Below are 12172 nucleotides of genomic sequence, written 5' to 3'. Positions count from 1 at the left end.
TGACACATGAGTTACAAGAACATATATGCACTAAATAACATCTTCACATTGACCAAAATATCCTAACCCTTTACCAGACACTGAAAATATCTAAAAAAACCATTTCTAATTTCTGGACTTAAGAATTGAATGTTGTAAATCTACAACATTAAATCCTAAAGTGCACTGTTTACTTTTCCCCCTCTCATTCAATTAAGGAACTCTTAAAAACGTGCTCTGGCCCCCAGGGTACATACTGCAGAGCAGAAAGAAAGACAGAGGAAAGTCATCCGCACAACTACCACCACGCACTTTACATCAATCTTTTACAACTCATTTCCAACATTAAAGCATTACTCGTTGTGATCCATTGAATTACTTTTGTTCACAGGACAGCCCTTCGTCATGCCAGATGAGAAGGCAGTCACAATAAAGTGATTCAATGTTTTTTTAAATTGTGTAATTATTTCATTTAATGTAATGTGTATTCAAAACGAATCAAGATTCTAAATGTGTTTCAATATAGGAAATGCAGACCTTCTTTAAAGGGAACTTTGGAGATTACCTGAATGGAATGTTTGCTTTCCTTTCCCATTTTGAAGAGTGGAAGAAAAATGGTCCTCAGTGTCATGTCATATGTATTGCCCTGTGAAACAGGAGAGCGTGGATTCCAAATTAAAAGTCTCTGGGTAAAAATTCAAACGTTCTCCTGTTGCATTCGTTTTACAAAAAATGCGGTTATCAGTAAATGTGTCACAGTGGGTTTTGTTAAAGACGGTAATTTCGGAACAAATTAGGATCCCCACTGATTAATGTTGTATTTCTCTTATTTTATATCGATAAACAGTTTTAAAATAAATTCCCATACTACAAAATGTGTTGCGTGGAACTCATAAATGTGCTGTATATTTTTTATTTTTTATTTTCATTAGGGTTTTTTTTTGTCTCTCTTGTGTACCTCGGGATCTTGCTTTGCTCCTGAAACCTTGAGATTTAAAGCCCTACCGACGGTCTGCTTTGAGCGCAGCTGACATCATGTGACAGGGGAGTGGCTGTAAATCAGGAAACACACATCGCCGCTGCGAATCTCAACAAAGGTAAAGTGCGAAACTTCTTCAGAACCGAGCCGAATCTGGCAGTGACAGGGCCCACGCGTTAGAATTAGAGCGCACGTTTACGCCGCCGCTTCATGTTTAGCAGGAAAACAAATGTTTACGTGTTGTAGGTTTCGGTTACACGGAAGGCAGCTGCGACTTGGTGACTCACTGACTTACTGACTCGCTACATGCTCATATCAGCTGCGTTAACTTCCAGTAAAACCAGTTTAGACATCTAGAATAACCACCAGTTTATAAATAAGACAAAGATGTTGGAAGTTGTTTATTTTCCTGAGATCAAAATCTCTCGAGTGATTTCCGCATTGCTGACGCTTCCAAGGGGACACATGGACATTGCAAAAGGACACAAATACAGGACGCAAATTACATCACAGCAGACATTTTCTAGAACCAAGCAGCAGAAATGTGTTCTCGGGATGTGACAGGTTAGCAGATGGTTCTTTGCATGCTGGTTCAACCCTCTTAAATTACAGGAAGTGTGCATGACTGGCCCACAGTGTGATTCCTCCTGGCCCAACCTTGCCACACTTCAACCACTACAGCACATGAAGATAAATTCCTGAAAATGTATCTTGTTTTATTTCATGTCTTTCTGTGAGAGCCATTGAGTCTGCATGTTATTAATCAGTTGTTTGCATCTTGCGTTAGCAGTTGGCCTTCTGTCATTGTATACACGTTTATAGTTGCAGTCATTTGTTTAACTGCTAATTTGAATAACTTTTCCATCAACTATTAACTATTACATTTTTTTTTTTTAAAGATCAGCACTTTGGTTAGTCTTGCTGTTGTATTTAAAGTGTTTTATAATAAAGTGATAAGGTGTGGTATGGTGTCACACCATGCACAGGTCAGCCGTTTACTGGTTGATTCAGATACCTGGTTTTCTTTGAAGTCTGAGATGACGACTTAGATATTTGTCTAATTCCAGTTTTTCCTAAAAGGACTAAACCCATACATAAACCCATCTGGGTACATTTTGTTGTAATTCAACGAATAAATGTTACAATAATTGAACTAAAAAAAAGCCAGTCATAGGTCAATTCTCTTTCCTTGTAACCCTCTCCCTGCTTTCATTTCATACCCATTAACAAGCAATTTACCAAATATTACATGTTAGGTACATGTACCCATTTTAACCATTGTGTATGTGTAAATTTATCTTGCAATTTAAGTATTTTGATAAGTTATGGAGTTAAAAAACCTTCTGCTCCAGACAGTAAATCTCAGTACAGGTGTTTACAGGCTGAAAAAAGATGCTATTTTCATGCTTTTAATGAAAGAGAAAGTGTTTTACTACCCTATTAAAAGACAGTCAGTTTCATGAGCTGATTGATTGGTGCATCCTTACTTTGTGTGACTTGAATCCCACACAGTGGTCATGGGGTTTATAAGCTGTCATAACATAAAAAAAGTAAAGGGAAACAAGGATTAATAACCTAAAACATTCAGATCATCAGATCACATGTCTGACATTGTTCTTCGCTGACTTGAAGTCTGGGGTTCTGTGGGCTAGGCATGGATTTGCATGAGATTCTCACAGTTTTATAACCTTGAGTGAAAATACCTCAGTTTCATTGGTTTGAATTGAAACAAAAAGCAACAATTCTTCATACAGCTTCAAAAATAATATATTGATTATAATGTTTAATTAGTTGTTATTTTGATACATAGAGCTCATCAAAAATATTGAATAAACACCCACTAAATTTCTTAGTACATTTTAAGAGCTTTATGTGTAGAGCAGTGGTCCTCAGGGACCACTGCATGTCGTATGGCTTTGCCAGCTGCTCCACACCCTACATAAATGAATGGTGAGTAACAGGCTTTTACAACACTTGGCATGCTGTAGAAGTAATACTGTCATTCCAATAAGGTGTGCTGGACAGGGCCAAATCTAAAATATGACGGAGAATGAACCCTGAGCTCTACAATTGAGAACCACTTGGGTTCTTACTACGTCTCTGCTCCTTATAGAGTAACAAAACTACAACAAACAGGTATTAGCTTGTTATTAACTAAGGCATCTGGTCAGACAACTAGCCTCCAGTCAGCTGCTTTACAGACATGCTGCTCGCAGCTAGCCAACTGGCCAGTACAGTGGAGTACAGTGCTTTGTGCTTCATATACCTGGAGAAAACTGGTTACTGCAATACTTTCTTTGACATCTCATTGAAAGCACTTTAAGCTATCAGAATGATATTTCTGAAAACGTTTGTGATTTTGAAATGAACTTTTTAAAACCTTCATATACTTAATACATACCTACTGTTGTTCTGATTGGTGTATTTCACTGTAGACAGGACAGCAAAGTCTTGATGGGTGGTACATGTAACACTTAAGATCAGTGTAAATGCCCCAGCTCAAGATTTCCTTGTAGAACAATGCATAAGATAATCTATATCTGAAGTTGTAGCTGGTATTAAACCAGAATACCAGTATACTGCTGCTCTCATGACTAACACTATAGTCATGTGTTAGTCATGTGAGCATCAGACACTATGGTAATAAGCTTTCAGCGTGACTTCATTACTGAGCTCTGATTGTGTTACTGTGTGTTTTCACAGCTGTCATCATGGCGTACCATGCTGGGATTCCAGAGGATCCCAATGTTTTGGTCCAGAACATCAGTTCCAACATCCAGAGGATCACACTGCTGAGTAATACAGACACATTATCATCATCAGCACCATTAGAGAGTTTACAACCACTTTGCTGAATCACAGCAACTGAATCCTACTGTTTATCCCTTTCTTCTTGCTCAGCATCAGAGTTGCAGAGAGCAGTTTTCCTGCTGGGTACTGACCAGGACAGCAGCCAGCTCAGACAGACTCTGTGAGTTATTAAGGCTTTATTGGAGTTGCTGGTCTGTTTTTGGTTAAAAGAAATTCACTAAAACAATAGCTTTGAAGTACATAGAGGTAACAAGGAGAAAACTCCACACACTTTAGAGTAAAATCCCTACTTCCATTTTTATGTAGACCTAATAAATCCCAAAATTTGTAATTTTTCACCATTATAATACCAAGATAAGATTTAAAATAAAAATAAAAGTCAGTTTTAGAAATCTAAATACTTTTTTGTGTAACAGTCAGCAGAAACAGCAGCAAGGTAACCAGCTGGCGAAAGATACCGACAAACTGATGAAAGTCTTCACTTCTCTTCCTATTGGCCCTGATCAGGTACAAAGCTTCTGAATTTCTCCTCACTGGCTGCTTTTGACTGTAAGAAGTCATAACAGAAATGGTGTCTGCTTTCTCTAATAATTTTTATCTGTATGTGGTGGGGATTTTAGCGGCAAAGGAAGCTACAGAAAGAGCGACTGCTGAACGACTTCTCCGCTGTTCTAAACAGCTTACAAAAGACGCAGCGGCAGGCAGCTGACAAAGAGCGGGAGTTTGTGGCTCGGGTCAGAGCCAGCTCCAGACTTTCGGTGAGTAAGTGGCCTCCTCACTGGGTGGCAAGCAGCTTAGATGGTAGAGCATCAACGTGTAAGAGCGTCTGAGTGGACCAGTGTTCCTCTAGATTACAAAGTTTCAAAAGTGCGAATAGGCCGTTCTCTTTATCTGTGTGTCAGTTCAAATCATTTCAAAATCTCAAAAAAAGCGGAAAAGTAAAAGGAAGACAAAAGCCCCTCTCCATTGCGGGGACTTTCAGCCATTACCCAGGTAATTTCAGGTTCCTCATTCCACACTTTCCCAGATAAATGGTCAAGGTCAGGGGGTAGGAGTTTTAGAGTTGTTGAGGGGCGGGGTTATGTGCTGAGCAACAATGACTGGTGGGCCCTAGCTTAAAGTTTCCTGTCTTCCCCTAACCCAACATATTTAAGACTTGCGTGTTGCTCTGGTTTTCTGCTTTACACAAGATTCATGTTTAAGTGTACTTTTTGTGATCAAGAATGGACCAAAGAAAGAGAACATACAACAAGTGGACGAACGATGAGGTCCAGGCTCTTTCGTTTGTGTTTGCTGATATAGATATTTAGCCGGCCTTAAAGTCGGCGATACAGAATGATAGGGTGTTCACCAAAATTGCAGCAAAAAAAACTTGTCACCGCCACCTGCCAGATTGGGGGTGTAGCACAGTTTTTTGTCACCACTTCCCTATATGTCATTAAGCTGATTTAAATCAATTTTCCGTTGCCCTTTCAGAGCAGTCGAAACAGATAATAACACAGATAATAACACACAAATTACCCAAAAGTTCCTATTACCCAGGTAATTAAATCCTGGGATCTTCAGTGGAAAAAGGGCTAATCAGTGTTTTGTTTTTTGCTTAAAACAGATCCTGGTGTAAATATTTAACAATAAATCTAATTAAAGGGTTAAAAAAAAAACTGGTAAAGTTCCCTTTACACTAAATTCAGGCTGTACCACAACAATAAAATTCAGCCAGGATGTGGTTGCTCTCCCTTGGGTCTTAGTGATGTCTACCAGTGTTCTAGCAGTCCGCTTTCTTTATGTGTAATTTAGTTTGAGAGTTCCCTGGATATTTTGAGCATACACAAAACTTCTCTGGTGAGATCATAGCTGCAGTACATCTGTGCCCTGGGTTCTGCTTGTAGGTCTCTGGTCTGTCCAGTGGTACCTTCTCCATAACATGTGGCCTAAGCCTTGCAGATACACATCAGTATATAGTGCGATTTCTGCAGATAGTGTCCAGCTGGAGAAAAGGCCCACACCTCCAAGCTGAAATGAGCTTTCCAAATTTGTGGAGTTCTAGCCAAATTCAGACAGTCTTGGAAATCCCGGAATCTGTAGCACGGTCTTAATCCAGTGTGAATGGGGCCTAAAGAAGTACAAACTCATCCAGAATAAAATCAACTATGGTACTTTCTTCCTAACTTATCAAGCATTTTGCTGAAATGTGGAAACAGGACATGACATAGCACTGAGTTTCATCTTGCATTAAATAAAAATAACTCGGCTTGTCTTACATTCCCTAAAACCTTTGTGACAGTCTCTTATAACACCAAGTGTTGTATGAGAAGTTCAGTTTTATAAGCAGCTCTCATGTTACTTTGCCTCGTGGAATACAGGGTTTGGACTTTTATTACTTTGGAGGGAGACGACTTTTTTGGCAACTCTGTTCCCTCTTCGCTTATCTCACCAGACAGAGAAGTTTCTGTAGAGACTTGATTCATTGTAATAAGTAGAATTAGTAATTTGCTGCTTTAAATAGCCCCTTAGGAATTAAACTGCTCATACTGAATAAAGATACATTTGATAGTACTATATGGAGATTACACTGTGCTTAATGAATCATTGCTTTGGCTCATGAGAATTGCTCTGTAATCAAACTTTAAAAATAAGGCACATAAATATGGCTTTTATCTTTTTAATAGGGAGGTCAGCCTGAAGACAGCTTTGGAAATGCATCTCCAAGGTCCAGTCAGAGGCTTTTAATAATTCTTATTCCTTCTACTTCTGTTATTGTAGTAAAGATTTAAAAAAATATCTGTGCATGCATTTACCCAGTTATGCCCAGGTGCAAGCACAGTCTGAGGCCATCACTGAAGAAGACCTGAGACTGATCCAGGAGAGAGAGTCTGCCATTATGCAGCTGGAGGTAGGATTTACAAATAAAGCAATCATAACTCCTCAGCTCTGTGTGTTAGGAGTCACAGACATAATCAACACCTGATTACTCTTGTTCTTTAATTTTAGTCTGACATAACAGACATTAATGACATCTTTAAGGACCTGGGCATGATGGTTCATGAGCAGGGAGACATGATAGGTGAGTATCAGTTACTTTTGGTAAAGTATTTTTTCTTTTGCTGTTCTAGAGCAAGACGAAGAATCCCTTTGTTTGGTGTTTACTTCTGGTAAATTTAATAAAATAGGGCAAATTATGTAGAAAAAAGTAAAAAAGAATGCATACCATGATCTAGTTCTGTGTATAATAGTAAGTTTCCTTACATAGTATTAAAACAGATTCAACAAGACGAGTTGCGTGTAAACTTGGTAGGGAATGGCTGTCGTCTGCACAGATCTGCAGATGTTCTACCATATTTAGGTTCGAGGACTAAGACGTCGATAGAACAAGGTTGATTTCATGACTGCTGAACCAACTCTGTATTAATTTGACCATATGTTTTGATTTATTATCCAGGATCATTGATGACCCAGTTTCAGTTTACCAGTATAGGCCACCAAGTTTTCGTTTAAAATGTACTGGTTAATGATGCCATAAACTCTCATGAGGTTCTCAGGGCCTTTGGATGAGAAACAGGCCTACTGCATGACGAATCCTCCACCGTACCTGAGTGGGCACAAGGCGCTTTTCCACATTTTCATTCTTTGCGTTGTGCCAAACCATTAGTGTCTGAAAATTTCAATGGAGATCTTTGATCAAAGCCTATGGTTCTAGTTAAAGTTACTGAGACTTGGTAAACCAAAGATGCCAGTCTTTGCTGCAGTTCCCTAACAGTAACCTTGGGTGAAAAAACATTACATACCTTATCATGATTCCCATTGTTGATACCTGGCAAAATAAATAGGGCCCTCATCCAACGTATTGACTTGTGGCTTAAAGGCAATGAGCCTTTGTGTCACATTGTACTAGTACTCCAAGGAATCAGGGAGTTATGGATTATCAATTATAAGTTCAGAGAAACTCAGATCTACTTAAAAAGTAAATTATAAACAAGAATAGCTTCAGTTGCACATAATTTTTTTTTAATCTTTTTGCACTAACATAATTGCCATGTTTTAAATCTAGACCAGGGGTCAGCAACCTTTACAACCTTGAGCGCCAGCTTAACAAAATTTAAAACCAAAAAAACAACATGAACCAGTTTAGCTTTACAATGTTATCAATAGGATTTTATTTTTTAAATTTGTTATAAAGGTGTTTTATGGTTTAGGATTGAGACTAGCTCTGGCACCTGATAGTATGTAAAAAACAAACAAAAAAATCTGTGTATTGCTTTTATGTTTTGCAGACAGCATAGAAGCCAACGTGGAGAGAGCAGACACCAATGTCCACTCTGGTGCACAGCAGCTTGCACAAGCTGCACAGTATCAGGTAAAGTAAAAAACAGCAGGAAGAACAGGTTTAATGGAGATAAATACATGAGAAGAAAGCTTTACTAATAAAAACAGCAGTCTAATCATGACAAAGCAGTGTGTAAGCATGACTCTCCCTCCCTAGGAGCATGCACTGCCTTATGAAACCACCTTTAGTCAATTTTATTTCATAAATAAGGCCTAAGAAAAACAGCTTAGTCACAGCTTGTCCTGTGGACCACCTATATTCAGAGTTCCTACGCAGTATTGAAAAGTAGGGAATTTGATTTTATTATTTTCTAAAGAATATTTTTTAAAGAAATTTATGTAAAATTAAAAAAACACTTCAGATTTTATTTTTATTAAAAAATAAATATCAGACTTTTTGAAAAATACAGGACTTTTTAACATTGATTTATGACCTTCATCTTTGATTTGCCACATCATAATTTGAGGTTTTGTCCCACTTCTTAATCACATCATGGTTTTCTGAGTTGCTAAAAGCTAAGTACAGGTCCTTCTCAAAATATTAGCATATTGTGATAAAGTTAATTATTTTCCATAATGTCATGATGAAAATGTAACATTCATATATTTTAGATTCATTGCACAGTAACTGAAATATTTCAGGTCTTTTATTGTCTTAATACGGATGATTTTGGCATACAGCTCATGAAAACCCAAAATTCCTATCTCACAAAATTAGCATATTTCATCCGACCAATAAAAGAAAAGTGTTTTTAATACAAAAAACGTCAACCTTCAAATAATCATGTACACTTATGCACTCAATACTTGGTCGGAAATCCTTTTGCAGAAATGACTGCTTCAATGCGGCGTGGCATGGAGGCAATCAGCCTGTGGCACTGCTGAGGTCTTATGGAGGCCCAGGATGCTTCGATAGCGGCCTTTAGCTCATCCAGAGTGTTGGGTCTTGAGTCTCTCAACGTTCTCTTCACAATATCCCACAGATTCTCTATGGGGTTCAGGTCAGGAGAGTTGGCAGGCCAATTGAGCACAGTGATACCATGGTCAGTAAACCATTTACCAGTGGTTTTGGCACTGTGAGCAGGTGCCAGGTCGTGCTGAAAAATGAAATCTTCATCTCCATAAAGCTTTTCAGCAGATGGAAGCATGAAGTGCTCCAAAATCTCCTGATAGCTAGCTGCACTGACCCTGCCCTTGATAAAACACAGTGGACCAACACCAGCAGCTGACACGGCACCCCAGACCATCACTGACTGTGGGTACTTGACACTTGACTTCTGGCATTTTGGCATTTCCTTCTCCCCAGTCTTCCTCCAGACTCTGACACCTTGATTTCCGAATGACATGCAGAATTTGCTTTCATCCGAAAAAAGTACTTTGGACCACTGAGCAACAGTCCAGTGCTGCTTCTCTGTAGCCCAGGTCAGGCGCTTCTGCCGCTGTTTCTGGTTCAAAAGTGGCTTGACCTGGGGAATGTGGCACCTGTAGCCCATTTCCTGCACACGCCTGTGCACGGTGGCTCTGGATGTTTCTACTCCAGACTCAGTCCACTGCTTCCGCAAGTCCCCCAAGGTCTGGAATCGGCCCTTCTCCACAATCTTCCTCAGGGTCCGGTCACCTCTTCTCGTTGTGCAGCGTTTTCTGTCACACTTTTTCCTTCCCACAGACTTCCCACTGAGGTACCTTGATACAGCACTCTGGGAACAGCCTATTCGTTCAGAAATTTCTTTCTGTGTCTTACTCTCTTGCTTGAGGGTGTCAATAGTGGCCTTCTGGACAGCAGTCAGGTCGGCAGTCTTACCCATGATTGGGGTTTTGAGTGATGAACCAGGCTGGGAGTTTTAAAGGCCTCAGGAATCTTTTGCAGGTGTTTAGAGTTAACTCGTTGATTCAGATGATTAGGTTCATAGCTCGTTTAGAGACCCTTTTAATGATATGCTAATTTTGTGAGATAGGAATTTTGGGTTTTCATGAGCTGTATGCCAAAATCATCCGTATTAAGACAATAAAGGACCTGAAATATTTCAGTTAGTGTGCAATGAATATAAAATATATGAATGTTAAATTTTCATCATGACATTATGGAAAATAATGAACTTTATCACAATATGCTAATATTTTGAGAAGGACCTGTACACCTGTTCATTAATAAAACTGGACTTTTTATAGCCATTTTAGTTCTGGGATTTAAATTGGACCCAAAGTTCTTGAACTGGATTCTACTGAAATGCAAAACAAAGCAAACATTGAAAGTCCAATTTACTCTTGTTATATTAAAGCATCATTGCTAATGAACTCATTTAAAGGTTTTAAAATTGAATCTTGAATAAGCTAGTCCACATTTTTCTAACTATGACAGATTTAAAATCATAACAGGGATATCAAAAAACAAAACAGCCCTTCACCACACTGTTGTATCAGATGACAGTTTCAGCACTGAGTTGCTTCATGAATTATGGAAAGAAAAAAATGTCTATAAAGTCATAAAACAGATGGGAAAAAAAAAAAAAATGTAGTCTATGAAATGTGTGGAGTTGCTAAATGTGAAATTTGTAGGAATCATGTATCTTGATCCAAAAAATCTTTTGATATTATCTTTAAAAATATTTAATGTTTTTTTTTTTTTACTTAGCGGAGTGCCCGGAAGAAGATCTGCATCCTGCTGATAGTGTTGGCTGTTCTTGCTGTTGTAGTAGGACTTATCATCTGGGGCGCCGTCAAAAAATAAGACCTTGCTCTCATCGCTAACATTGTCAACATGGACGAAAGATGAAACACAAACCCTCTTATTCTAAGTTGTCTTCCTCTCCCACCATGAAATTTGTCTGTCTTGCTTTTGAACATTCTGGTAGTTTTACTGTTGGGGATGGCCTTAAGTGAATCATCTGACTTAGATGATACAGTGTTGATGTTTTTATTTGCTTCATTGATTAAGTGATGGCACTAATACTTTCAGATATTTTTCTTTGAATTAAATGGTAGATTATGTTGATTTATACATAATGTCTCGGTACAGTGAACCAGTATGGAGGTATGCAACGATTATCCTTAGTGCTTCTTCCCATTTGGTTATAAATGCAAATTTCCCACAAATCAAATTCAGACTGTCCGCTAATATCTGTTATTTTTAAAGTTTATAATTTTTACAGCATTTCAATTTATTTAGATAATATATTTATCTGATTAACCTACATTTAGCACATTAAATTAAAATATAAAACTGCCTAACGTTCTGCACAATAGGAGTGCGATATGTTCTGTAGGTTGTGTTTTTGTTTCAAATGAAGAGAGGTTTTTAAATAACTTCGAACAATGTATATACTGTCCATCCTGTACATAATTCACCTGTTGAGGGCTGAGTAATTCTGTGAAACGTGTTTTTATGCGTGGGGTTTATTTTAACCTGCTAAAATGTGACACTCCTGTGCACCTTTACAATCAGTTTTACGTGATCAGCTCTCATGTTCATTTGTAAAGGAAAACATCAAATTACTGTAGTTTAGCGGAGGCTGTGTGATGATCATTTAGCAACTGCTACCTAATACTCATCGTATCATATACTGTGTGTGAACAATCCAAAACTTAAACCAAAGCCCACAAAGGCCTAGTATTTTATATACAGTCTTGGAATATTAGACAAGCATTAATGCTGCGGTTTCAGAAATGTTTTGTTGCCTCATTAAAAAATCATTATCTGATCCACCATTTTATTATGGAGGTTTAAGTTCTGATTATAATGCTGAATAAATTACAGAACAGAAAGAGTGAAGATTGTCTTTCACTAGATGGAAAAGCTGTATATAGAGGCATTCGAAAAATGAATATCGTAAGGTCAATAAAGACGGATATTTTAAAACAGAAATGTCAGGCTGATATGTTCATTTCTATGCTCTCAGTACTTGGTTGGGGCTCCTTTGGCATTAATTACTGCATCATTGCAGCAGGTCATGGAGACAATCAGCCTGTGGTTCTGCTGAGGTGTAATGGAAACCCAGGTTGCTTTGATATTGGCCTTCATCTACATTGTTGGATCTGGTGTCTCTCATCTTCCTCTTGAAAATACTTCATAGATTCTCTCTA

General features: G+C 38.2%; 1 protein-coding gene across 2 annotated transcripts; it reads left to right on the top strand.

Annotated features, from left to right (window-relative positions):
- The first annotated feature begins 959 nt into the window (after window positions 1-959).
- stx7l (syntaxin 7-like) lies at window positions 960-11954 on the top strand. 2 transcript variants are annotated; one of them, XM_047389003.1, is made up of 10 exons: window positions 960-1076; window positions 3662-3754; window positions 3860-3929; window positions 4186-4276; window positions 4390-4527; window positions 6439-6479; window positions 6572-6662; window positions 6761-6833; window positions 8041-8123; window positions 10725-11954. In XM_047389003.1, exons 2-10 carry the CDS (start codon window positions 3670-3672, stop codon window positions 10818-10820), a joined length of 768 nt encoding a protein of 255 aa, XP_047244959.1. In that variant the 5' UTR covers window positions 960-1076; window positions 3662-3669; the 3' UTR covers window positions 10821-11954. The 2 variants fall into 2 exon arrangements, with proteins under 2 accessions (XP_047244959.1, XP_047244958.1); XM_047389002.1 differs by lacking the exon at window positions 960-1076 and adding an exon at window positions 1142-1522.
- Window positions 11955-12172: the final 218 nt, after the last annotated feature.

Source organism: Girardinichthys multiradiatus, chromosome 15 (assembly GCF_021462225.1).
Source record: "Girardinichthys multiradiatus isolate DD_20200921_A chromosome 15, DD_fGirMul_XY1, whole genome shotgun sequence".
Classification (NCBI taxonomy): Eukaryota; Metazoa; Chordata; class Actinopteri; order Cyprinodontiformes; family Goodeidae; genus Girardinichthys; species Girardinichthys multiradiatus.
Note: the sequence above shows the minus strand (reverse complement) of the source record. Positions and strands in the feature narration are given on the sequence as shown.